At 40.8% G+C, this 26,656-nt stretch overlaps 2 protein-coding genes across 3 annotated transcripts; one reads left to right on the forward strand and one right to left on the reverse strand.

Moving 5' to 3' along the window:
• The first annotated feature begins 180 nt into the window (after positions 1-180).
• coasy (CoA synthase) lies at positions 181-8,398 on the forward strand. Its single transcript, XM_074664106.1, has 10 exons — positions 181-391; positions 1,648-2,405; positions 2,638-2,852; positions 2,963-3,094; positions 4,261-4,450; positions 5,727-5,791; positions 5,899-5,983; positions 6,559-6,656; positions 7,193-7,339; positions 7,422-8,398. The coding sequence occupies exons 2-10, from the start codon at positions 1,721-1,723 to the stop codon at positions 7,479-7,481; spliced, it is 1,677 nt and encodes a 558-aa protein (XP_074520207.1). The 5' UTR covers positions 181-391; positions 1,648-1,720; the 3' UTR covers positions 7,482-8,398.
• A 2,600-nt stretch (positions 8,399-10,998) lies between these two features.
• On the reverse strand, positions 10,999-25,099 carry LOC141785137 (myosin light chain kinase, smooth muscle-like). Of its 2 annotated transcripts, none has more exons than XM_074663292.1 (16): positions 24,919-25,099; positions 21,602-21,745; positions 21,170-21,295; positions 19,077-19,163; positions 18,856-18,986; positions 18,622-18,778; positions 18,119-18,421; positions 17,938-18,034; positions 17,648-17,851; positions 17,333-17,550; positions 16,749-16,872; positions 14,102-14,254; positions 13,679-13,808; positions 13,445-13,526; positions 13,117-13,257; positions 10,999-11,591 (listed from the first exon to the last, which is right to left on the reverse strand). In XM_074663292.1, the coding sequence occupies exons 1-16, from the start codon at positions 25,082-25,084 to the stop codon at positions 11,383-11,385; spliced, it is 2,472 nt and encodes an 823-aa protein (XP_074519393.1). In that variant the 5' UTR covers positions 25,085-25,099; the 3' UTR covers positions 10,999-11,382. The 2 variants fall into 2 exon arrangements, with proteins under 2 accessions (XP_074519393.1, XP_074519392.1); XM_074663291.1 differs by having other exon boundaries at positions 21,170-21,298.
• Positions 25,100-26,656: the final 1,557 nt, after the last annotated feature.

Below are 26,656 nucleotides of genomic sequence, written 5' to 3' on the forward strand. Positions count from 1 at the left end.
TCCCTACAATTGTAAAAGAAAAGACTCCGTGTGATTAATCTTAAATGTTTTAAATGATGAAACTGTTCACACATTTGCAGAAAACCACCTCTAAATGCCACACCAACCTTATCCCCACGGAGACTACATATCCCAGAAGTCACAGCTTTGCTATGGACCAACCAGGGCGTATGTAACATGTCACGTGATCATCCAACCCAGTTCATATTTGTGTGTGTGACATCCACCACCAGTAGGTGCTTAGATATTTAGACAGGGGAACTGTAGAAAAGACGCAACAGCATTGACGTCTATCAAGCTAACCATCTATCGGGTGGATACGTGAACAGGTCTGCGTGTATTTTGCACGTTACAGCCGTTCTTTACGTCGCTTTGGATTTGCTCACCACAGGTAAACTCAAGCTAGATAGCATGTTGTCTCTGCCTGACTGTCAATACTGCTGTTTTTTTAAACGCCCAAACAAATGTTATGCTAAGAAAACATAAAATACTCATTTATTCAGTAAGTAAATAACAGCAGTTTAACGTTACTTCGAGGTTATATATTTTTCTTGAGATATCAAAAGAGTGTCTTCTAAATTGCATTTTTGGACAGGCAGTGTCTTGGTGGTACTAAAAGCTAGCAAGCTACGACTTTGTGGAGAAGTTCATCACAGCTGCAGATGTCAACTGGGGTTAAACAGAAGCATTACACTGCTTCATATAGTAACTAACATGATTCTGCAGTAGAAATTATGGCTAGGGTAGCTTTTCATATTAACAGAGAACTAAAAAAGATTTAAAAACTATTTGTTTTGTACTTTATTCAACACTTAGAGCATTTTTATGATGATATAACCATAAATTCACCAAATAATCATGTCAGGTTTGACCAAATTATAAATGAAAGTCATTCAGTATCATTAACATTTCTCAAATAGCCGTTTTCTAGAAGGGAGACATCCCAGTTATGAACGACACACACTCACACAATGTCTCAGTGTTGGCAAATTAAGAAGCCACCACAGTGCAGACTTGTTCCAACGTGACTAAAAAGTTGCAACATCAACAGGAGGAAAGATTTGAAATGAGAGTGCTTTTGTCAGAGAGAGTAAATCCACATATTTAATGCAAAACCAATCCTTAATATCTAGTTTAGATGCTCTGAGGCTCCTTGTTTAAAGAGTGGAGCTCAACAGTTGCAACACATACTGAGCACAATGCTCCAGGCCTCAGGCTTATAACTGTCAGTTATGGAAATCAGAGCAAGAGTAACACACATTTTTGAGAAGACCAGCCTTAAAAACCCAGAGAGGACTAAAACGTGCAGTTAACTATTTTTTTAAACCCTGAGAAAATTCAAATTAGTATAAAAGGCTCTTTTGAAAGGAATTGTCAGACTAACTTCCACCTTGCAGACTAGAATATCTGCATTGGACACCCCTGGTTTTAAAAGAATATAAAATGTATATTTTAAAACTTTATAGCTTTCTTGATTTTGGCTTAAAAAATCATCTGTCTTTGCTATACACTATCAACATGTTGCAGGCTGGTCCCTTCATCATGATCTTGGTGATAAAACCATTCTCAGCTCTCGGATTTGACTCAGACATAAAAACTAAACACTGTGGCTTATTTTGACTTGTTTTCTGCTTTCACCTCCTCCAGTTTCACCCACCCACATATAGAATCTCCGGCTCTGCTGTGACGACTCTCATTCCCTGTGATTCCAGCCAGTAACATGTCCATGTTCAGCACGGGCATCCTTGTGCTGACATCTCCTCTCCACGTCCTCCCCCTGCGCATCGCTCCTGTCCTCAGCTCAGCCGCAGAGCGTGTTGAGCGCACTCTTTACGTCCACCTCCACCCTGGGTTAAACCTAGGGAGTGGGACTCAGCCTCGGCCTGTTTTCATCCCTCCTGTAGTGGACCTGTCCACGCTCATTTCCCGCCTGTACAGCAATGCAGCTGATGTTTGTGGCCACCTGGATGTCCGGGTTTTGCTGACAAATGTGCGTAATCAGTCAGCTTCCTGCAGTGGGACTACGATACCAAACTGTCCTTTCCCCACGCCACAGTCTCTGTCACACTCCCCGGAGGTGGTGTTAACAGACTTTCCCCTGCAGGATGCGGGGCAGTCCCATCAGGTGACGCAGTGTTTGCAGAGGTACACAGGCCACTGCTATGTCTGCAGCCCCAGTCTGCGCTCAGTGCTGCTGTACCCACAGCTCAGGAAACTGCAGGAGGAAGAGGAAGGAGTGAAGGAGCCGGAGGAGAAAGCTGAGCCTATGGAGACTTACAGTGATGTGGTGGTAGGGGGGACCTTTGATCGCCTCCATGGGGCCCACAAGACACTACTTAACATCTCATGCCTGCTAGCTAACAGACGCTTCCTTATCGGGGTGTGTGACCAAGCAATGCTTAAAAGTAAGTAGTTCATTGTCGTTATTTTCTACACACTGTACAAAATAATGGATGACATGATAGCTGCGTAAAAGTGATAAAAACATCAGGTTCTGTCATTTATTTAGTTATCTTATCGCTAATTTATGTACAAGTACCCATTTTCTAAGAAGTTTGTCTTTATACATTAATGGTGTTTACAGGTATCTGAGGCTTATTGTCACATTGTCATTGTCCAACTCTGCCATTCATTTAGGGAAAGTGCTAAAAGAGCTCGTCCAGCCATACTCCCTGCGTGTAGAGAGACTCCATGAGTTCCTCCAGGACATCAGACCCTCCCTGCAGGTGGAGATCGTCCCCCTTGATGACCCCTATGGCGTGTCTGTTGTCGACCCCTTGCTGGAGTGCATTGTAGTCAGCGAGGAGACCAGAAAAGGAGGAGAGGCTGTGAACAAGAAACGTATTGAGAATGTAAGCTCTGGTGACGATACAGTTAGAAATAATATCCACAGATCTTATGTTATTCCATTCTTGGCCTTTTAAATGATAGTTGAAATGCTGTGCTCTGCACCCTGAACCAGGGCCTTCCTGCTCTTGTCCTCCATGAGATCCAGCTGCTGAAAGATGCTCACCACACTGACGCAGAGGAGGAGAAGATCAGCTCCTCCAGTCTCCGCTCTCGTCTTCTTGGCACCCTCCTCACTCCACCTAAAGTGAGTCAAAGTTTGAAACAGCCTGCTCTCAGTTAAGGGATTCCAGTCCAGGAAGGAGGACACTGACTTCGGCTAAAAGAGTCTTTGCTTATTGTTAGGTGAACTAAGATCATCATAATTAATCAACTTTTATTCAGTTGAGTTTTTAAAAATATGGCAAGAAAATTCTTTTTTGCTTTTATGGCTGTTCAAACCTCCAGTTACAGTCGAGTTCATTCATTTTAATTTGAATTAATTAGGGAATGATAAAAGGCTCTGTACAGACTCCAGGACACAAGTAATTGTAAATTTGCCTAAAAGTGCCTTTCTGTTTTCTTCACTCACTGAAGCAAAACATTAAATTCAGCTGAGTCACTTGTGGCAGCATTTTGGGAACATGAGAAAGATTGTTCTCATGTTAAAAAAAGGCAGCTGAGCGTTTAAAAGGGGTCAAACTTTAATGTGTAACCGCTCTTGTGTAGCTGCTGTCTTGCTTTGGTAAAAAATAACTGCTTTTCTTTCAAGCAAGTGCCAAAGTACAATGTCTGGTGTCAAGAATGTGGGAGTGTGGCCTGAAAATGGGACGGTTTTTTTTCAAAGGCTGAGTTTACAGAGTGTGTTTTTAGGAGAGATGAAGTGTTGTTACCATGTTACAGGGAATTCTCCTGCAGTGAGAATGGGGACTACTCTGAGCAGGTCTGACTGGTTTTTGAGGCTGTATGTGTCATTTGGAATAGAAAATAAAATCTGTGCTCACATAGCTTTAACCCATTAAAATAGGGCTTTTTTAAGGCTTTGTACTTTCTGACAGCTGAAAACAAAACTTGATTTTTCACACTGGTGTTTTAACTTATGCCTCTTTAAGGCGTCCCCCTCCACAAACCCCCTCCCTCTGATTGGTCAGCCCTCTGGAGGCTTATTGGGGTCAGATCTTGGTGTTTGAGGCCCACTGATTTTTAGAGACCTTTTTTGATCAGTTTACAGATTCAGGGATTTCAATAACATGTGAATATGCTTCAGCTTGACACTTCACCTTTAGTCTGAACATCCAGCTTTGTGAGTTTATATCCATGTTTTAAAATATGGGAACGCAGAATACCCCCTCTTTAATCTACGATGTTGACTCATTCATGACTGTAGTTTGTTGCTCATTTCATCCTTTCCCCTGCCCTTTTCCCCAACACCAGGACACGTCCCATCTTCCTCCCCTTCCACACGTGATTGGCCTGACTGGCGGCAGCGGCAGTGGGAAGAGCTCGATCGCCAAGCGGCTGGAGGCCCTGGGTGCTGTCCGGATCGACTGTGACAAGCTGGGCCATGAGGTGTACCAGCCTGGGACTGCAGCTTATCACAGGGTGCTTGAAGAATTTGGGTCAGGTGAGGAGAAAACAGTGAGAGTTAGGGACATGCTGTGACTGAAGTGATGGCAGGTATTTGTTAGCTTCACCTAGCATGGTGATTTACACATGAAATCAAACAGCAAAGACAAAATGAATGCTAATTTTTTTAGCACTTACATGCCTAAGCGATTAAAAGGTCAGAGGCATGATGTCTCTAATATGTTTTAATTCCAGTTGACTGGATGTCTTCAGGATCTGGCTCAATGACAGACTTGTGGAGTGCTAAAAGTGAGAGGTTAGAATAACAAATTTTAAAGGTTACTGATGTGACCTGCTCCTCTGAAAAGCAAAACATACTGGCACTGTGGTCATTAAAGTCTCCGTAAGGAGTTTGAAAGTGATCTTTATAAAGTCCCTCTTCTAGATGTACGCCTGATCGTAACTATGACGATTTCTGTGATTAATTTTGTAGTGATGGTGGACACAGGAGCCTAACTGTTGGACAGAAAAAGGGCAGAAGAAAGATAAACGGGAGAGAGATAGAGCACCAGCTAAAGGCTAAACACAAGCTAAAGGCTAAAACACGGGCTAAACTGTTGCACTTATTCTGCAGTGGTCTGTTCAAACTTGAGAGTCTATCAATAAAATGAAGAGTGAGGTTACATTAGCTCTGCTTGGTAGATGACTGGCAGGACAGAACCAGGATTCACTAATGTAACACATTACAGACACGTCTTAGAGCACCGGGCTGTGAGTAGAGCTAAATATAGCCGGCTATTAAACTACGGTACAAACTGACAAAGTTTGCTTGTTGCCACGTTTCCAACCTAAGCTCTACCTAACTGTTGATAATACCTTACCTTGTCACGTTGTATCCGGTACAAAGAAAAGTTGTTTTAAAAAGAAGATCTGGTCTCTATTCACTTCCAAAACAGACACACGCCCTGTCCAGAGTCACGGAATCACAACAGTTTGCGTGAGACTCTGGGCCAAAAGGCGTTACTGCAGATCAGTTAAAACAGATCCTCCTCACAGCCTCTGTCATATTAACAATGAGAAAACGACTTGTAAGACCTGTACCTTATACGTTCTTTTCTTCTACAGCTTGTACTTATTTCTTACTCCCATTCTATACAGAATCTGTTTCACTGACTTCTCTGCAAAAACACACTTTGCATTTAAGACATGGCCCTGCTAGATCTCATAAAAGCTGAAAAACAAATTTCAAAATGTATTTATCATTTCATCTGATTAACACCATCTTAAATCTAATACACTGCCGTGTAATGATGTTGTGTTTTTGTTGCTTATAGATCTTCTAAATGAAGACAAAACTATCAACAGACGTGCTCTTGGAAAGAAAGTTTTCGGGAACCAGGTGATGTCACAACAAGTGTTTCAGTTATTTCCTGTTGCAAATTAATGCTTTAGATCACCAAATCACCGCAAGAGGGATAAGTTTACCAAACATACTTTTCCTTTCAGGAGCGGTTAAAAGCCCTGACAAACATTGTGTGGCCAGAGATTGCACTTCTGGTGAAAGAGAGAATTAACCAAGCAAGAGAAGAAGGTACAGTATTAAAATCCATCAAAGAGGGGGTATTGTGCTTTTTTTCAGGGTTACTACCTCTGTAGTAGCTTAACACGATTTACAGCTCAAAGAAACCCTTGTTTTTCCCTTGTGTTTTAGGAAAGGCTTATGAAACTGTTTGTTTTAGCAGCTGTCTTTATAAGCCCAATGGAGGCCTGTTGGGGGTAGAGCTAAGGCCAGACCTTGGTGCTTGAGGCCCACCTCTCCACAGTGTTATGAACCATTTAAGGGTTCCTTATGCCATGACTTCCTCATTTCAACAAGACTCATAAATATCTCATACAGATCTCATGCCATTTTGAGAATGGACCATTTTGAGCAGTTTACAGACAGGTTCAGGGATTTTTCCAACATATAAATATGTAGAGGTTTGAAAATCTTGCACATATTTAGTTTGAAAATCCAGCGTTGTTACTGTATACCAATGTTTACAATATGGAAAAACATAATACCCTCTCTTTAATTAAAATGTCATACCATACCCCTCTTTAATGTTGATTCACATGATAGAGAAAACTGGCCCTTTATCTCCATTGGTGTTGTGCCCTTTTCAGGTATGCAGGTCTGTGTTGTGGATGCAGCAGTTCTACTGGAGGCTGGCTGGACAGACATGGTCCATGAGATCTGGGTCACCATCATCCCAGAGGAGGAGGTTGGTACCTGCTCTCTTTGATTTGACTAACAGAGTCACTGAAGCTTGAGTGATTGGGGAAAATGTAACACTGTGATGTTTTAACATGTCCTGTTATGTAATGTGCAGAGCTTTGATGTAAAACAGAGTCATGGTCAGTTTTTTTAGGAGGCAAACTGTGTTTCTTAAGTGAGAGTACTGGCAACAGGAAACAGCACCTGAAAGGGTACAGGAAGAGAAAAGGATGGGTGGAGAAGTGACCAGTCAAAAGGTTTAGTGTTGATGTAGCCATGCATGATAGAAACACTTGGGGGCGCCAAAGTTGTGGATATTGGTATTAATTCTTCACCCATGTGGCTTAAAAGAGGTGAAGACAGCTTCTATGTTGTGTTTATTAAGATAAACAATAATATAAGCACTGTAATCATGCATTCTGTCAAACGGTCAGCAGGGGGCAGCTGCACCAGTTCCATCTACTTGCAGGCAGTTATGGTCCCCCTTTTGTGTCGTCTTTTTGCTTTAATAATTTAACACTTCACTCCTCCTCCACTTCTCAGGCAGTCTTGAGGATAACAGAGCGAGATGGTGTCAACACAGAAGACGCCCTGCGCCGGCTTCAGAGCCAGTGGCCCAACTCCAAGCAAGTAGAGCACGCCAATGTAGTGCTGAGCACACTGTGGGAACCGGAGGTCACTCAGAAACAGGTCAGACACTCATCACGTCAGCTGACTTGGCTGCACAGACTGAACTTTTGTGACAACTCCGTCATTGTCTTTTCTTTTGAAGGTACTAAAAGCTTGGGATCTCCTGCAGAAGAGAATCCAACAGAGGCTCGAGCAGCAGTAGGAACACGTCTGTGCCAAGAGACGAGACATGACGTCAGCTGTGACGGATGCATACCGAGCCAACATGTGACACGTCCAGGGACAGATACGACACTGATCCTCATGAGCAAAACGCTGCCTTAGAAAGAAGTGAGGCGGTTTCTGTGCTGTGACAGCGCACCCTCACTTCTTCGCCTGAGATCCAGTGCCTGATTGACTTTTAACACGTTTTTAAACTGTAGTTTTATTGTAAGATGTTATACCTACAGGTGGGTGGATGACGAAAGAGAAATTCGTGAATTATCCCTAGACAAGCTTAAATTCATCTTCTGAATTTATGAAGTGTAGTATGATTATAAGTGTGGGTCTGTTGTCATCCAAAGATACTTTTACAAATAGCACGCCTATAAATGGTTACTGGGGTTGAAACGACTGTACTGAGACTCAATGACAATGATATCTGTAATCTGTTAGTGGCCATTTCAATGTTAAAGCAATGAAAATGAATGTAGCTTATAAAAGCAGCTAATATTAAGGGAAAGTTGAGATACTGAACGATGTCTGATTGCCACTGTTGTGTCAGAGAATGATATGTTGTGTTTACCTTTGTGTAGATGAAGGGTAGGGAGATTATATACGACTCGGAAATTATGTAACGATTATAAATGTACCAAACAAGGGTTGGTAAACATATCTAATGTAGGTGCAGAGATTTTGTAATATCACAGGAAGATAATGATAAAGCACTCGCTAATAAAGGAAAAAACAATGTTACTAAGATGTTTGACTGGTTGATCAATCAGTGAATGCAAAAAAGCTCTTTAAATTTCAAAGGTTGCTTCGATCAGCCATCACATAATCATTAAAAACTACAGTCATGACAAATTTTATGTTATGTTATGTTATGTTGAGATTCAGAAATTAAAACAATGTTTACAAGATACTGTCTCGGGTCTTTAGCTGTACTATCACTATTAAATGACTGTCCAACAAAGTCGCTCAAGTGCAACATGATCACTGATGATCAGAAACCACTGAATGGCTCTTGCTTGAAAAGCATTGCCAACCTGCTGCAGGCTAGTGCCAGTGAGTTTTTGGCAAAGTTAGACAAAACTACACAGACAATTTTTATCAGTGGTGCTCAGGTTCTCATTCAGAATCAGAATAATACTTTTTTAACTCCAGGGGGAAATTTGGTGTCACCAGCTCCTCATTGCACAGTACAAATGAGGTAATAACGTACACAATGATATGAAATAAAACAAAAAAATAAATAAAGTGTGCCATAAATAAACTGTAAGTGAAAAATAGTAACAAGTACCAAGAAAGTGTATTTACAAAATAAAGCAATATTTATATAATGAATGTGACAAGATGAGTCAATTTAAGATATGGGAATCATAAAGGACAGATATTACACGTTAAAGTTATATAAACATATTGCACGTGATGATAATAGTTGTACAGTCAAGGCTTGAAAATCGGTCTCAGTTAAATAAGTGTGACCATGTTAAGAGTCCAGCGTCCATCGGCCAGTTTTTCAAAGGTAATCTGATCAGATTTTAGTTATCAGATTGGATTACATTTTAATAAATGGGTCGTTCAAATGGGAAGGAAGGATTTTGAAATCAGATGAGATCATGTAATCCAATCCTGGGGCCAGTTGTTTAAAGAATTTAAACTGGATCACTGTGATCCGGATTTGGGAATCCCATTTTCTGCTATCCAGGATCGAATAATCCATCTCAGTTTTTATGCAGGTTTTTCAAAGCAACACTGGATTGGATCACTCTGATCCAGATACACAGTTTTCAAGAATACCAAATCTGGATTACCAGTGCTCTAAATGGGACAATGTATCACAATGTGGGCTACCAGCTCTGTGAAGAGCAACAGGAATAAGAGCCAAGACTTTATTCAAGAGTTTCTGACTTTGAGACAAAACACAAAAATGACGACCAATAGTTAACAAAATAAATTGTGTTCAGGAAAAATAAAATACACATGGTACTTGCATGTATTGTCCTGCTCAACATCTCCACCAGGCTCAGTGTCCCTCTATGCGCTGATGTCTCTGGTCCACCTGAACCTGACAAAGAACCAGACCAACCTCTGGCCTTCTGTCATAGTGATGGATGTAATTATAATGTTTCTTTTTTTGTTTTGTTGTTGTTGTTGTTTTGTTTTGTTTTTGTTTTTTGACAGGTTAATCTCTGATGATTGTTTCTTTGAAACTAATAAACAGTGATGAATGACAGAAAAATTAAACATATTTTTGGGGGGTTTGTTATTGAAATCTGTTTGGGGGATTATTTAACAGGGACAAGATCATTTTTATTTCATTCTTAAGTAACTGTACTGAAAGGCTTCATTGGTAGACTGTGTCTACTTTATCTACTTTATTACTGCAATTGTTAAACAAGTCAAGTGTTAAATATCCCCTGTTGGGATCAGGGTAATCCTGATCAGATTACTTTTGAACAACTTGCCCCTAGTTTAATTCTGGATCAAGTCTTCAGTTTGTGTTGTTTAAAACTTTTCAGTCGGATTTGGATCACTTCATTTAATATATTTTCGAAACTGATCTGTCAGGCTGAGACCCATCAAAACCGGGAGGCCCCAAGACCAACACAAGATCAAAGACTGTCAAGGCCGTGACAAGACTGAGACCATGTCTCGTGACCAAGACCGATCTCGAGAACTACAAGTCTAGCTGTACTATGAATGATAATGGGTTTTTTAGAAACAGATCGGCATTTCTTAAGTTTGACTGATGTCAAGTTGTAAGCATGAACTAGTGCACCATACAGTAAAACTGTCCATCACAGGGCTGTGCCCTTCTAGTCCTGGTCCTGCAGGAGGCTAACAAACACAAATAATCTGCAAACTTTACAATGAACCTTGAATCTTGCGTGCTCTGTTCATGTACAGCACAAAAAGTATGAGCTTGTAGAATAAGTCACGGCATCAGACAATGTGCTTTTGACACTGTGACCTCATAGCCAGGTACCTCAGAGAGCCAAGGCTGCATACAGTTAGAAGCTGACCAGAAACCAACAAAACATGAACGAGCATGAGTCCTCATTCCTATTAAGTGTAAAACCACCACATTTAGCAGAGTTGCTGTGATATCTTCCACACCTTTGGGATGGTAGTAAGCAAATTGAAGGCATCAGTAACTCTCTGTGTCATCCAAAAAATGCTCTTCTCTGCTGTAGTCTGAAAAAATAAGTTACTGAAGACGGGAGTTGAAGAAAGAAGGTGTAGGTCTTATACCCGATTCATAAATTAATCTAAAAATAATAACCAGCAGATTCATCAATTATCAAACTAATCACTATTTGAAGGCTTAGCAAGTGGTAAAATGTACAAAGTGAGTTTATAATGCATCAGTTTGCTATCTGGGCTGTTTGGCTTGGAGGTCAGAGAGATTTTTCTGGGAGGTGTCGTCAGTCTTTGGTGTGAAGAGATTTAAGAAAAACTGTCATTAATTATGAAAAATATGGGGAAAAAAATCAAATTGGGTCAAATGCTTTGTTGTAAAATTCTTCCTTTAATATAAATGTTAAAACACAACCATATCAAAATGTGCAATATGAACAAACTTTATGTGACCTTTGATTCAGTTTGTCGAGCTTTGCTTCAGCCCCAACTTATCAATACTTCATAACTAATACAACAAAACATGGTGCATTACTTGAACATATTCAAAGAACAATAAAATAAAATAAGAAATAAGTGCACTGGTGTGGTGATTTGTGAATCAAAGGGCTCTGTATGTGTCAAACCATTTCATCCATAAACACTTCCTGTTCACCTTGAAATCCTGTGAGCAGCCTTTTGTGTTGCAGTGAAAAATAGTCTCTCCATGACCTAAAAAAAAAAACTCCAAACTTCATTGAGACTTCTGTCACATCGAACTCTTACGTGGCTTCCTCCACTCTCAGCTTGGCCGAGCACGTTGCCTCCCCCAGCTTGTTGCTGGCCTTACACACATACACCCCAGAGTCTGATGGCTCCAAATCAGCCAGAACCAGAGAGCAGAGCCCTTCATGTTGCTCCATGGTCACTCTGCTGGATTCAGACACTGGCTTCTGGTTCTGCAGCCACTTCACTTCAGGCTGTGGGTAGCCTAAATGTGAAAGAACAAGATTTTAGACACAAGCTCACAAAGTAACTCTGAAATATGACGCTAATGCTTGTTTGTTTAATCGAGACCAGCCAGGTGTTCAGTTCTTGTTTAGTCTTTGGTGTTTCTTTCCCACAGAATGACAAACATGATGTTTTTCCAGCCTAGTTTTTATTTGGTTACCATTTTAACTTTCTTACGTACTTAGTTTTTGCAGTGTATTAGCTTACTCTTAAGCTACATTCATTTGTCAAAAGAGAAAAGCAGCAGATACACCACAGTGTTTGTGAAATACTGTTATCAAACTAATGCAGTTTTCTGTTTGTCATGCATCTGTTTACAGTGGCCCTTAAGTGCAAACCACAAAAGTAAATAACTAAACACATCAGCATTAAGCTTCCCTAAGAGGTAGGTACCAGTGGTTCACTAGTGACCAGGAAGTTGAAATTTGTTGTTGTGTGTACTTATTTGTGGTTGTGATTTGCACTTCAGGGCCACTGTATTTCTTTCATGTCTATGGTTACTTTCCTCATGTTATTTTGTTTTGTTTTGTTTGCTTACAAGGGATTCCAGTAATGTTTATTTTGAGGGTATTATTTGTTTTCTAATAATATTTCTGATAACATTTCTAATGGCTGCTTTCCCATACATCTGATTCTGTAGATGGAAACTAGCTTTTTGGGGAACTCTGGCATATTTACAGAAATGTCGTTAATATGCACTGTTGGGCTGGAGGCGCAGGTTGCACAGTTCATCAATTTGTAATTGAGGCTAATCTGCTTTTCTAAACAGGCTAGTAATTCACTTTTAATGAATTCTGCAAGTAGCTAAAATATTTTACACCAGGTTTTTTAAATGGTCATTTCCTAGTCATTTTTTTTTATATTTATCAGTTCTACTTTTATCTATGAGCCTGTAAACACACTCAGGTCTTCAGACTGTGTGCCAGAATTTTTTTTTTTTTTTTTCCTGTCATTTTTTTTTTTTCCTGTCATTTTTTTTTTTTTTTTTTTAAGCTTATAAATGTTTCAGAATTTAAACATTTAGAAAGCAAAATTAAGACTGATCTTGTCAGTCTGGCTGTTAACTGATTTTGATTCTATTTTAATGAGTTCAAAGATGAACCTGTATTAAAGTCATATAATTTGAACCTTTTATATTTGAACCTTAACACTTGCCATATTGTTGTGAAGAACCAAACGTTGTTTTACAGCAATTATTTTTAACAAGAGAGAATAAAGAGTTTAAAAAACGGCTTTCTGAATGTGCATATTTGATTAGCTTTGGCTAGCTGTCAGGAAGTAAAGTTGAAGGCTGATAATTATCTCCATGGTTTACTCTCTATCCTTTCATCTCAGTGGTTGATTCCTTGTGGATGTAATGATATGAATCACAGCAGCATGAGTTCAGCTTCTTTAGCTCTCTCTCTACTACATGAACGTCTAACACAGGACTGTTCTTCTTGCCTAAGGCTTCAGTGGCATCAGGGCTTTATTTAATGAAGTGGATCTCACTCCTGTCAGCCTACCATTGACGACGCATGTTAGCCGAGCAGTGGCTCCTTTGGTCAGAGTGACGTCCTTCAGGGCCTGCTGGAAGCGTGGCTCACTCTGAAGCTGCTTCTCCAGTGACTGGATGGCCTCCTCTGCCTCTTGGCTCCAGCCTGGCTCTGCATGAGAGGCAGGATGGTGACAAATGAAAAAGGAAAACAAGGCTTTACAGATCACACGACGTGAAACTTGAAATGACAATCTGAACCTCTGAGTCATCTGCCATATGTAGTCTGATGTAGCTGTAGGGTTTTGGGGGGACATTGTGTATGCATGAATATGTGTGGGTCTTTTTATCTGTCTTACCCTCTGAGGAGCTGCCAGGGGAGTCTGGCCTGCTTGAGAGGTTAGCCATCCGCTGTAGGGCCAGAACAGCCTTTCCAGTTTTCTAGAAGTTAAAGGACAAGTGGCACTGGATGACGAAGTGCACTGGCTTCAGGTTGTTATAGGATAAAGGAGTGAAATGTGTTCATAGGACACATTGATAAGAGAACTGTACATCTTGTTCGAGCTGAGCTGACAGCTGTGTGGTTATGTTACCTTCCATTTGCGTCTAGCTAGGAAGTGTTTCATCTTCCCCTTGTTGAGGGACTTGGTGGGTCTTCGGCTCAGGGGGGTGAAAGAGACCATCCAGGGGTGGGCGAGGGCCTCGGTACACGACAACCTACATCTGGAGTGAACATGGACAAAGAGTCAAGTCTGTAAAACGCTGCCAGCAGCTCACTGTGATGGATTATCTGATACATAAATTAGTCTCTTTGACTCTGGAGGAGCATACTTTATAGTTTGGTGAGATGCAAATTAGCAGTAAATGCTTTGAAATGTCACAGGGAAAAAGTTGCTCCAGTCGTGACATTATCAACCAGGGAGAATTAAAGCATCTTACACTTTTCTTGTGTTTTATTTCCAAGGGAAATTTCTGGAAGCTAATCACAACAAAAGGGTACAAGAAAGTAGAATAACCTCCTGTCTTTCTTCAGCAGGGAGCTGATGAAATCTTTAGCCTGATCAGAGATGTCTTCAAAACTCTCCTGGTCAAACTCGTAGGAGGCAGCCGTCACCAGCGCCAAAGTCTCTGCATCGCTGTTTCCTTGGAAGGGGGATTCTCCGCTGAGCCTGAGACACAGGAAATCAGACATTAATGCTCCTGTTAGCAAATCGTCATGAGTTTTTAGCTTTTTGGCCTGCTCTGGTAAAATCGCTTAAAAAGTTAGCCAAAAGGATCATGCTATATCAAGAGGGTGACTTAAGCCATTTTATTTCTAGCTTACGTCAAAATGTTAAATGTGTGACTTGGGACAATTTAACAAGCTTTCATGATGGCAGCTGCTTCAAGAAGAAACCGAAACTTAAGTGCAGGATAAGCTGTAAACATGATTCTTGAATCAGTTTCTACTGGTGAGTGATTAGGTTCACTATCATAAAGGCTATAGGGTTTAATGTTGTGTAGTAATTTAGTCTAAATTTCACAAATTATAGTTTCACTATAAGTTTAGCTACTAATAGCTAGCTACCTATTCCTGGCCAGCCCACTTATTTCTGTAAATAAGCAATTTAACATTAACCAGCTAGGAATAGGAGAAGGGGTAGCATTAAATAAGCTGATTCTTCTTCCTACTCCTTTTCAAACATGTCAAAATCGTTTCAATTGTTTTGGGGGTTCCTTTTTTGTTGTTGCCGTTTTGTTTTCCCTGGTTGTTTTTTTTTTTTTTTTTTGGATTTCTTTCTCTATTATTATTATTTTCGTGTTTTAATTTGTTCTTTTCCCTGTTGATTTTCTTTTTTTTTCTTTTTGTATTATGTTAACATGCTCAAAATAAAGTATTCACTCATTCATTCATAAATGAGCACAAGCCAATAATACCCCTTAAAGCTATGGTGTATGATTTGGAAGCTTTGTACATCTTAATAACACCGTTTATAGGGCTGTCATGGTCCTATGGTCAAATTTACACAATATAAAGACCAAAAAGAACAAAAAAAATCCATTCAGTTTATCCACTGCAAAGCTGCATACTAGTTGACCAATCCGAACCGCGCATGCCCATGAGTCCATCCAATCCCCTGTCTCCCTCGCTTCGCACCATACTGCCCATGGTCCCACCTTGTCCTTCCCCACTACCCCTCTCACGTCAGCTAGCTGCTAAGCTACCAAAGCGTCATGGAGCCAGAGAAGACCAAAACCAGGAAGCTGTTACTGTTACCCTCCACAGGGAAGGGAAGACAACGAAAAAGTTTCAAGGAAAAGACTGAAGCAAGGAAGAATTATGAGCGATACAGGAGCCAACAGAGACTGAATATTGGAGAAATGTATGACCGGTGGAAAAAGTTCCAGAGGGATTTGGGACTGAAGACTGACGCAGAGACAGCTGAGTTTCTGTTGAACAGGTAATGACTTTGTTTACCACAGTGGAAGATGTCAGCTGAATAACTCTGGTTAGTCTGTGCCCATACTGGCTAATGACTGAACGCTGCTGGTTGGAACGGGTCGGCTCTGTCAATAGATTTTAGCATAAGTTAGCCATACATCTTTAACATTGTAAACTGAGCTGGTGAAGACACGCTGAGAAAGGTAAAGCCTCGCACACAGTCGGTTCTGCTCTGATCAGCTGGCAGTGGCAACGCCAGACCTGCTTCACCGGCTAATTCATGGTTTTGATCACGCCGGTCCAATTGAAAAAGCTACCACTGTGTGTTACAAGGAGGATGACTGTCTTGTTTGTTACATTTTCTGGAACAAGGAGGGGAGGGGTGAGTGAGGCTGCGTTTTTCAAATGTGTCTCATCAGCCAAACTGGGTTTCAGATCATAGACCATAGCTTTAAAGCTTTAAAATTAAAGAAACATTTCTGCCTTTTCATAGGAGATGTACAAGTATGCCTACTCAGCGTATGATTAACCTGACATTTGTTTTATTTAGTTTGGAGTTATTTACGTTTTGAGTTTGCTTTACGGAATTAAAGAACAGTTAATGATCAGGTTTCAAAAAGTTCTCATAAGTTCAATAACAGTAAAGGGACTGCCTCTTTACCAACTTGATTTACCTGACATTTGTTTAATTTAACTCAAGGTAATTTTAGTTTTGAGTTTGCACAATGGAGACTACAATGTTAGAAAAATTGGCCTAAGTCATTTTATTCTTGAATGTTAAATGATTGATACACATCCATCCACTGTGAAAGCCCTTTTTGATTGAAATGATTAATAAATATCACGTGCTTTGTATTTGATGAAGTTTTTTGTGTTTTCCAAAAAACTTGTAAAAATGACTTAGGCCATTATTTTAACAGGATGACAAAATATAAGGGTGATGTTTGTTCATAAGAAGCATGGTACAGCTGTGGGGCTGTAGTAACAGAATAGTGCCATGTGATGGCGCCAAACCTGCATTTGTGGACTAGATGTTACAGGCTTTAGCTTTGATTTGCTAAATCCAAGATGTTTCATCCACTTATTTGACTTTTCAAACAAATTTTCTTTAACTGATATTAGCAAAATTCAAAAATATCCACAGAATTATCAAGAATTTGCGCTTTTCAAAGTTTTTCGTGCATCACATCCCCTGTTTGAATTCAATATGGTTTCTACATAGTGTCTCTTGTTCCTCTTACAAGATGAAGCAGATTACTCCGATGCTCCACACGTCCGTCTCCAGGCCCACCGGCTCGTAGTTGATCACTTCAGGCGCCACAAACTCCGGCGTGCCGTGCATCACCATGAGAGGTTTACCCTCCTCTACAATAAAAGAAAACACATCAGGACGGTCTCAGTCGGTTTTGTTTGTGAATCTTTTTACAGACGGCTTGAGTCATCTCTAAATAAAGCCCCCAGTTTGGAGCTGCTGTCTCGAGCATCAGCAAATTTTCTGCTCCAGTCGGCTTCAGAGGTTGTTGCCTATTTAGAGACTTATTAGACATCCAGGAATATAGGAGTAACTATATGTGTGCAACCATTGTTTTTTGTCAACAGAAAGCATTTCATTCACGCTGCTCAGCATTCACTCCTGCCTTATAAGGACTTCTGAGTTTCCCTGTATTGTGACTTTCACAAGAAAAAAAACACAGGATATGTCTTTCGTTTAAAGTCACACTGGGAGAATTACCCCCTCTCCCTGGTGAGAAACTATAAAAAGTTCAATTCAATTCCCGCTGTGAGACTCCACCGAGCTCATGATGACACAGATCTGCGTCCTCACCCAGTTTGCTGGCCAAGCCGAAGTCGATGATCTTGATCTGTGTGCCGGTGGTGTCCACGCAGACGATGTTCTCTGGTTTGAGGTCCAGGTGGACGATGTTCTGCTTGTGGACGTACCGTATGCCCTCTAGGATCTGCTGCATGTAGCGGGCGCTGGTGGGCTCTGTGTGCTCGAAGTTGTCGTCTACGATGCGTTCAAAGAGCTCCCCGCCTGCGATACTAAACACAGAAATGACACAGTTACCATAAATAAATCTTCATCAAAAAACAAACAGTCAATCTCTGAAGACGTTCCAGAAACTCTCAAAGTACTCACTACTCCATGACCATGACCAACTCTGGACGGGACTCATAGGCAGCCAGACACTGGACCAGCTTTGGATGGTGAAGACAGTTCATGATTTCGATCTCTTTGCGAGCTGCCTCCCTGTCCTTGGAGGTCCGGGCTCGGTAGAACTTCCCTGCACAGTCCTGCTTCGTCTCTTTGTGGCTCAGCCGGTAAACCTCGCCAAACTTCCCACTGAAAATGATTTATCCACAACATTCATCAGGCTTGTGTTTTCCCATCTTTAGGAAACGTGTTTTAATCTGAAAATCCACACTTACACTCCCAGCTTCTCGTGCACGTTGTAGTGATCCCTGACCTTATGTTGGGTGTCAACTGTCACTGTAACATATGACTCAGGCGCTTCCTTTTTCTGCTCTTCACACACAAAAAGATGACACGTAAGCACATGGCACTGAACGATATCTAAAACCCCCTCAATCCTTTTCTCATATCACTTACTTGCAGTTGCCATCCTGACACACACAGACTCCTGGCTCGGCTCGCCGACCCCCGCTGAGTTGTACGCTCTGACACGGAAGCGGTACAGCCCCTGAGGCTCCAGGCCCGAGCGGACGTGGTAGGATGTGCTCTTACAGCGGCTTGCGACTTCAGTCCAGCTCTCACCTTCCTCCTGCCTGACCTCTACAATGTAGCCCAACACGGCCGTGCCTCCATCAAAGCTGGGACCAGTCCAGGACAGGACCAGGGACTGAGTGGTGAGCTGGGACACGACAGGCTGGGATGCAGGAGGGTCTGGCCGGTCTAAGAAGAAATTTGCAAACATAGATTAAAAAAACAGCAAGATTATGCATCATAGAGAGTGGAGTGACTAATCTGCAATAAAACCATTGATAAAACAAAATTCACAGGAGGTTTTCAGGTACAGGAAATGCACCGTCTCATGTCTAATCTTAAAGCTTGAAATTCCTAAATACTCAAGAGCAGATCTATGGTTTTCTCACCAATGACACTCAGGGACACTGTGTGCTGAGCAGAGCCTTTCCTGTTTCGAACTATGACCGAGTATGAACCCGTGTCCTTCACACAGGCCTGAAAGATCTCCACGCTGCTGTGACTCACACTGCTCCTCACAGACATCCTCGGCCCTTTGACCACCACCTGAGGATAAACAAAGTGAAGGAGTCAGGACGAGCTTGAAGAAACACCGATTCAGAGTGAGGCTCTGCTGTTTCTACCTTATCTCTGTTGAAAATCCAGCAGCAGGCCACAGGAACAGAGCTGCTCCTGAACTCACAGTGCAGTGTGGCCTGCTCTCCAACTCGAACCTCCACCTGCTCAGGCGGGTTACTAAACTCTACAGGAGGTTCTAAGAAGAAGAAGAAGGGCTTTTTGAAACAACATGATTCAAAGACAGCTTAACTTTAAACCCCACTCTGTAGCAACAACTTTTCTTTACCTTGGCTGGAGGAGAGTTCCCCGTCGAGGCTTGTGCTCCTGACGTCTGTGGACTGTGAAGATGTAGGTGGACTAACAGGTGTGCGCGCTGCAGGAGGCAAAGTTAAAAAGAATCCAACCAATCAGGTGAGAGCAGTCAAGTTTGGTTGCGACGGCTCCAGCAGGGGCACCATTTTCAGGAACTAGAAACAGCATGGCTGTTCTCCAACCCGCCTACTGCATACTGCCTACTGCTTTAACATGTAGTATGAGGTCTGACTGCTCTGCTGGGTCTGTTTTGTCTTATACTACTCTGGTTTCAGTTTCAGAAAGCTGAACTACAGCTGAAGGACTTTTTTTTTTATCTTATTATAAATGTTCAGAACAAAAAGTGGGATCTAGATAGATCTGGACATTTTAGATATTAATATGCAACGAGGTGACCAGATAGAGTATTTAACATAAGATACAAAAACAATACAATAACAGTTAAGTTAAATAAAAAGGTAAATAAAAAAATAAATAAATAAAGCAAGGAAAGAAAATGGTTATTAAATTGGAGTTCTTTCCAGTAAATTTATAGGTTTATTTTCCTTGTCCTTTCATTATTTGCAATGGTTTAAAGTACATATAAACATGCAGTTTAAATTTTATTACAGCAGAATCACTATGTTTAACTTTTAATCTCAAACCAAAAATTACATCATTTATTAAAACATAAATCTGGGGGGGACTGACTTTTTATTTATACAGCTGATAAAGAAAACACTTTCATATAATCTGTGTATGGTTTAAAAAAGTGAATAGGCGTAGTGAGCATGACACTAATTCAGGTTAGATCTTAGGATGCATGTTTACTTCCTGTTACTGTAGAGTGCTGTGCTACTGTATGACACCACTGAATGCTTGTCATCCAAACATCCAACACTGTTCACTTTCATTGTTGAATGTTAATGTTTTTAATTGTGGCCTGTTTTTTTTGCACGCTGGGCACGATTAAATTTACAACAATGTCCTTTAAAGATGGGATGACAGCTCTTTCAGCCATCTCCACACCACTGTTGTGTGGGGTACGAGAGATAAAACATGTTGAATGAATTAAAAATCAATCTCTTATGATGAAGTTATCTATATTTGTTTGTGTGTTCAGTGATGAAAGTCAAAATTCTGCTGGAAGACCTGAGATATACTGATGTATGGTAACTGCTAGCATAGCCATACGATTTCCTCTTTGAATGTTAGCATCAAACTAGCGCTAGGTTGTATATCATTTTGGTACATTAGTAGCTACCAGTTCTAGACTTCTAGCTCAGGCTAGCTCATGTTAGCAAATTACCTTCAAAGCTCCAAAGAAATAAAAACATGTAGATTTTAAAGCCTTATACAATTTGCCACATGACGTTGTACTTGATACCTAGACGATTCTCCGTATATCATTGACAGACACTTCAGGCAACTCCAGCAAACATCTTATCAATTTAAACTCTGCCTCATAACACTGTCTACTGTCATTTTCTAATGTTTCTTTCTGTACCCAGAAACACCCAAGCAACTCCACACCAAAGTGGAAGTGATCCGTGCGTAGACTCTAACAGTGGTTTATATGGTCTTTAAAGAAATTTGTATAAGTAAACACATTAGCACTTTAAGACTAGAAGTGACAACATTTAACAGTGTGTCTTTCTCATTACTTCACTTCTATCTCAAAGACTGTCAAAAGTTAGTGTTGTTGTATTGTGGTTATAACCCCAACTCATTCCAGTGGGCGGTGATAATTATCCCCATCTACACCTAATCCTGAGCGCCACCCATATACACAAACAACGTTAGCACCGTGCATTGTGGGAAACAGTTTTCCCAGTAGACTGGTCCGTTGCACACTGAGAAATTTTCCTGGATCAGAAGGAAACCAGTAGGAATTTTTGGCATGCTTCAGATTTTGCAAGCTTTTGCACACTGCCTACGACAGACTGGCTTTCAGCCAAATCAGCAGGCAATGTGGGTGTAGTAGGTGGTTTGGATAACAGTTTAGCAATATTTTTTACAGACAAACAAAAAAGCTAAAAGATTCTTTCATCTACAAAGATTTTTAAGATATTCCAAAAAGGGACTTACCTTTGTCATTTTTCTTAATTTGCTGCTTTTTTCCATCAAATCCTGAGGACGACTTATTTTTTTCAGGTGCTGTAGCTTTAACTGTGTCCTCCTTGTGGTTCCTCCCTGTGGGGATTCCCTCTGTTGCTGCTGCATTGTAAACAGAGTGAACAGCTTTAATACACACAGATGTTCAGGGTTCAGTTAAAGTGCTCTGAATGTTCTCTCTTAACCTGTGACACAGCACTTTTTTACTGTGCCCCAGCAGCACTCTCCTATGCAGGATATTATTATGATTAATAATTACTGAAATTATTTCATGCACAGGCAGTTGTTGCTTCCAGATAAGAGCTTTGCTTGGCATTTATTCAAGCAAAGTTTCCTGACTCATAATTGTGTGTAGGATGGAGGAATTTAAATCATATTTTGAATGTATGGTAATAAGTCAATTACCATTGTGTTGCCGGGAAACGCTCACAGGCTGACTTCCTGTGATAACACCTTTAGATGTAGCATCACTTCCTTTACAGGCTGTCTGGCCACTAGGTGGTTTGATGTGAGGCCTTTCCCGCGTCAGGATGGGGCTACGTCTGGAATCTGAACAGAGAAAAGGAGGACAATGGGCTTTGTTTATCAAGATGTTTCACTGGAATTTTAAGTGTTTCACCGCTGACCCATAACAATATATTAGTGCACATGTTTGTCATGCAAAACAGGTTTTAGAGGTCTTTTTGCCCTGAAATCATAGTATCTGATCGAAAATTGAATAAACTGTAAAGCTCAAATGAGGATATATATATATATATATATATATATATATATATACAAAAAAATATTATATCACATCATTTTAATCTCTCCTCTGCTTAAAGGCTTTAATGCGTTAATTAGATTAATTAATGACATGAGCTCTAAGATGTACTATGTAGTGGTTTTAAATTACAGGACTGTGGCTAGTAGACAGAATATATGTTTAAAAGTTTCTAAAGTTGACAGTCTCAGCAACATGAAAAACAAACAGGTTGAATAATAAATGTTGGTGACCTGAGTTAGACCAGCAGCATCAGTTTTGACTATTTTTTAATGGATGTATATGGATGTTTAAACAAACTTTGAGTGATATTTTTCTGTCTCTATACACAATACTATACACTGATGCACAGTCCAGTTGAGTAAATCTGAACCACCTGACTCACTTTTAGAGGATGACATGAAACCCTGAACGTGGGAAGACATCCAGTAGTCCACTAAAAGGTCAGTCAGAGACTGCTTTTCTACCCATGTCAGAATCTATGTCCCAGTTCAAAAGCAGCGTCCTTCATAGGGCAAATTTGAAGACTGATTACGTCACTGCGGCACATCAAAGGCCGGCTTCAAAGGCTCCTTCAAATGTGCCCTGGTGTCCTCAAACTGTGAAGGAAACATCAGATGTATTCTTTGCAACCTAGCTAAAAGTCTGTTTCTCAACTCTTGCTAGCATAAACTCCCAAGCAGGCTGAATCGTCCATGTCAATAATTAATATTTGATTTGTAGCTGATACCTAAATTCAAACAAACTTGAAACTATCAAAAATGATGCTAATTTTGAATAAGCTGATGCTAGCTTATTATTAGCTATTTAGACCACTAGGTCTTGGGACTTAGTAGACTGTCTCGTTTTAGTTGAGCCTGAGCTGTCTACGATACTTGGCTCTACCATACCCCTTTACAAACGAGTTGGTGCTAGTGCTAGTTCCAGGCTAGTCTTTTGGTTGGCCCAATTCACTGTGTTTCCGCTGACAAAACACCATCTCCATGTTCTAAAAACTGGTCCTTGAAAAGTACCAACTTGTTTCTGGGCCAGAATGAAGCACCCACTACACCAGAGGCTGGTTGGAGGGGTTATTGTAACCAACAGCCAGGTGTTGAAAACCACCATTTTAAAAAAAGAAAACTGCAGAGTGAGTTGAGTTTGATTTTGTTCAGTTTTCTCTTTCAAAACTTGAAATGTAGGGAAAACTTAAGCAGCAGTAGTCGAAGGAAGAGACACAGTGCTTCCTGGCACCATGGCTATAATTGATTGGAGCCTCAAAGTCATATCCTATGTATGAAAAGCTCAAGTGGGAGATGGCTGTAGCAGGATGAGTATATGTTATTCTCATTATACGTGGTTTTATTATTAATCATGTTTAGTTTATCCACTTGAAACCAAATGATTATTTAGTGTTACTAATTGGGAATGTGCAGGTGAATGAAATCTAGAATAATTCATGAACCAGTAACGTATCAATTGCACTTCATTTTGCTGACTACTCGGTGTCCTACTCCAATGGAAGCCTTGAGTAATGAAATATGTTTCGAAAGAAGTGTCAGGGCTTCAACAAAGTCTCAGTCAGCCATTACATAAGACTGATCATCTGTTGCAGTTCGGTTTTTTCCACTCCAGGAAATTAGCATAATAGGCTAGCTTATTTGGTCTCGGGGTTTTGAATGTGAAATTAACGATGGCTGTGGAATGACAACTTTATTCCACTGGGGGAATGTACACCTTGGCAATTCTAAAGTTAGCTAGTAGCTTAAAAAGCTATTTGAGCTGGGTATCTTGAGTAGCTTTTTTAGCTACCTGCTAACTTTAATCATGTATCATCTGTTTTTTAAGGCTTTGAATGTTAGCTGAATAATGGCTGTTGATTCTACACCTGAATATAGACAGAGTTAATGTTAGCAGGTAGCAGTAAAATGCTAGCTTAAAGTCTCCTGTTTGTTTTTGTGGTTTTGATAGCTTGCTAAATGATTCCTTTTGAGTGTTAGCTTGCACTTAGTAGAAATAAAACTTTTTCTGGCAATGGTGAGGGCCTGTTACAGGAAAATGTCTGAAGTAACTAAACTCTTCAAAGAGATAACTGCTGCTAAGATTCCACAACTCCATCCATCCATAATAACCCATCCACGTTGCTTCAGCTATGCTGCCAAATAGCTGCAGTGTAATCACTCTTGAAAGATGATCCATAGTTTAAAAAATTGGGGCTAATGTGTTTTCAGTTTTTACGAAACATCAAGAAAGTTCACAGAAACTTACGTGACACTAATTCAGATTTTCTTTATGGCTTTGGCACCTTATATGCTAACATGCCATAACAAACAAATGCACATAAATGGATGGGTGGTATTTAGCCAATCAGATCTCTTAGCTGTGTCTACTGGAGTGTGTTCCAGTTGTTAGGACTGGCGATTGTGACATGGTGTTTACAAGGCTTTTCCCACCACATGTGTGTTTGCACATGTGTTTGTTAGCGCTGGAATGTCCGGCAGGGTGGTTGATGGGTGGTCACCAGTGGATGGAGGAATGCCATTAGTTTGTGTGTGTGTGTGTGTGTGTGTGTGTGTGTGTGTGTGTGTGTGTGTGTGTGTGTGTGTGTGTGTGTGTGTGTGTGTGTGTGTGTGCGCTTTAAGTGAAAGAGCAAAGCCACATTGCATGCCATGCTGATGTGCCTGAGGACATTCCTGACAACACATATCATAATGATAGTGTTATAAAGGGGGATGCACCAACAATAATATTTGAAGAGCAGCAACTTGACAGAGGATTAACAGCATCACTCACTGGTTAGCTAACAGAAACATCCCTGGTTTCCTTGAAAGAGTCTTGTAAATATTTATAGAGGATAAAAGTTTGATTTGCTTCTTGTGATACTAAATGGTCTATAAACCAATGTTTCTTTACATTAGTAATACAAGCTGCCAATAAAAAGGTCTTAAACTCAACTTCCTGTTTGTTATGTGATGTTTACCTGTTGCAGATGAGAGCTCTGGTTTGTTGTTTCCCAGCACAGCCCTTTCAGTGGTGTCCAGTCCATCCTCCCTCTGCTTCTTTCCACAGAGCGGTCTAGCTTGAGGCTTGAGGGCCAACCGAAAAGTTGACACAAAAGTCTTTTGTTTCCTGTCGTCCTTGTCCATCCTGATTAGGAATTAAAGTTTCAGATGAGCACTCATCAGTCAGACTTATCTTTCTTCTTCTTCTTCTTTTTGCTTGTGGCTTCTTGTAGTCAGGATACAGCATGAAGCTCCTCACCGATGGTAACAGGAGGAGCCTCTGCTTTCAGACTGCCCCTAACAAATCACAGCCCACTCTGAGCCCCACAGGACACAGGAAACAGGCATGCTTTATCGGGAGGCCAATTAAAAACACACGTATCCAGCCCCCATTGTCCCTCTGCACTGAGAACAGAGGGAGAGTCACAGAAACACATGTGATAGATGTGTGGGCGAGAGAAAACATCCCAGCTGAAGTGAAACAGAGAGGGATAGGGTGGATGGAGATAACAGAAAACCACTCTTACCTGTTGTTCTTTCCTCCCAACAGATCATAACTCCCTCTGTCAGCTTCTTTTGGCCATTTTTCCCTCACAAACATCTGTTTCCTTTTTCACAGTGATCCACACTCCCGGAGTCTCCAGGTGGAATCAAGGAAAACCAGTATGGCAGCTTTCTGAATGCATTACCCAACATCTCCTGCTGCTGTGTGACACACAACTTAAAGCAAATCATTGAAGTGGCTTTTTTCAGTCTGTTGACTTCCGGGTCGAGTTTCTTTGAATGAAAGTAGAGAAGTGAGACCATGTGACCTGAAAGTAAACCCCACTTGATTCTATTGATATGTGAATTTGGCTGGCTGGGTGTGTCCCATGGGTGTGCTTTCATTCACCTATTGTTGAGTGGTTGTTGGGTAAAGTTTCATTTACCATGGCTGAAAGGTTAGTTGGCCTTTCAGGTTTACCGTTCTGTATATTCACTGACCTGTAGGTTAAAGGGGCTGTTTACACACTCATGGTTTTAGTATGAAACACCAAAAGTATTGTTGCGTTTCAACATCACGTTTATAAGGAAATGGTGTACTAGCCGACCTGAAACACATAATTTTGTAAACGGCCTCCAGAGTGGAATTTTTCTGAAACGCTGTTGACACCATTGCCGTGTAAACAGTAACCCGGCATTTTCAGAGGAAACGCTCCACTTCGTGCCACCAAAATTCAAAGAGTACTGTTGTTACGATCGTCGTGCACTACCATGTTGTGCTTGTGTTTCTCAATCTGCTGAATCTGCTGACTGTCTTTAACAAAATGTGCATCTGTTGTTCCACTTCTGCCCTTCTCCCTCTACAGGCCTAGCTAGCGTGCTCCAGCATTTTCAGTCTCTCAGTGTTTGTAAACACTGATATATTTCATTGTGTTTTCAGGTGAAATGTTGTTGAGTCATCAGGGCACAAGATGTTTATTTGCATCTCAATAGTCTGATTGCGTTCTGACTAAGCTCATAGTCTGATTCCTTAAACTGCATGTAAACGTATCGGCGAAGCCCCGTTTACACAACAACATTTCGTCTGAAAACTCTAAAACGCATTGAAAATGCAGTGGAAAAAAAAAAAATTGGGTTTACACAGAAACGCTGGGGGACTGAAAACGAGTACATCTAAATGTATGTTCTGTGGAGCACGTATTGAACAAAATTATACCGACAAAGAGTTTTTAA

This window comes from Halichoeres trimaculatus, unplaced genomic scaffold, assembly GCF_033239565.1.
Source record: "Halichoeres trimaculatus isolate MK-OKI-2021-1 unplaced genomic scaffold, fHalTri1.1 fHalTri1_scaffold_23, whole genome shotgun sequence".
In the NCBI taxonomy this organism is placed as follows: Eukaryota; Metazoa; Chordata; class Actinopteri; order Labriformes; family Labridae; genus Halichoeres; species Halichoeres trimaculatus.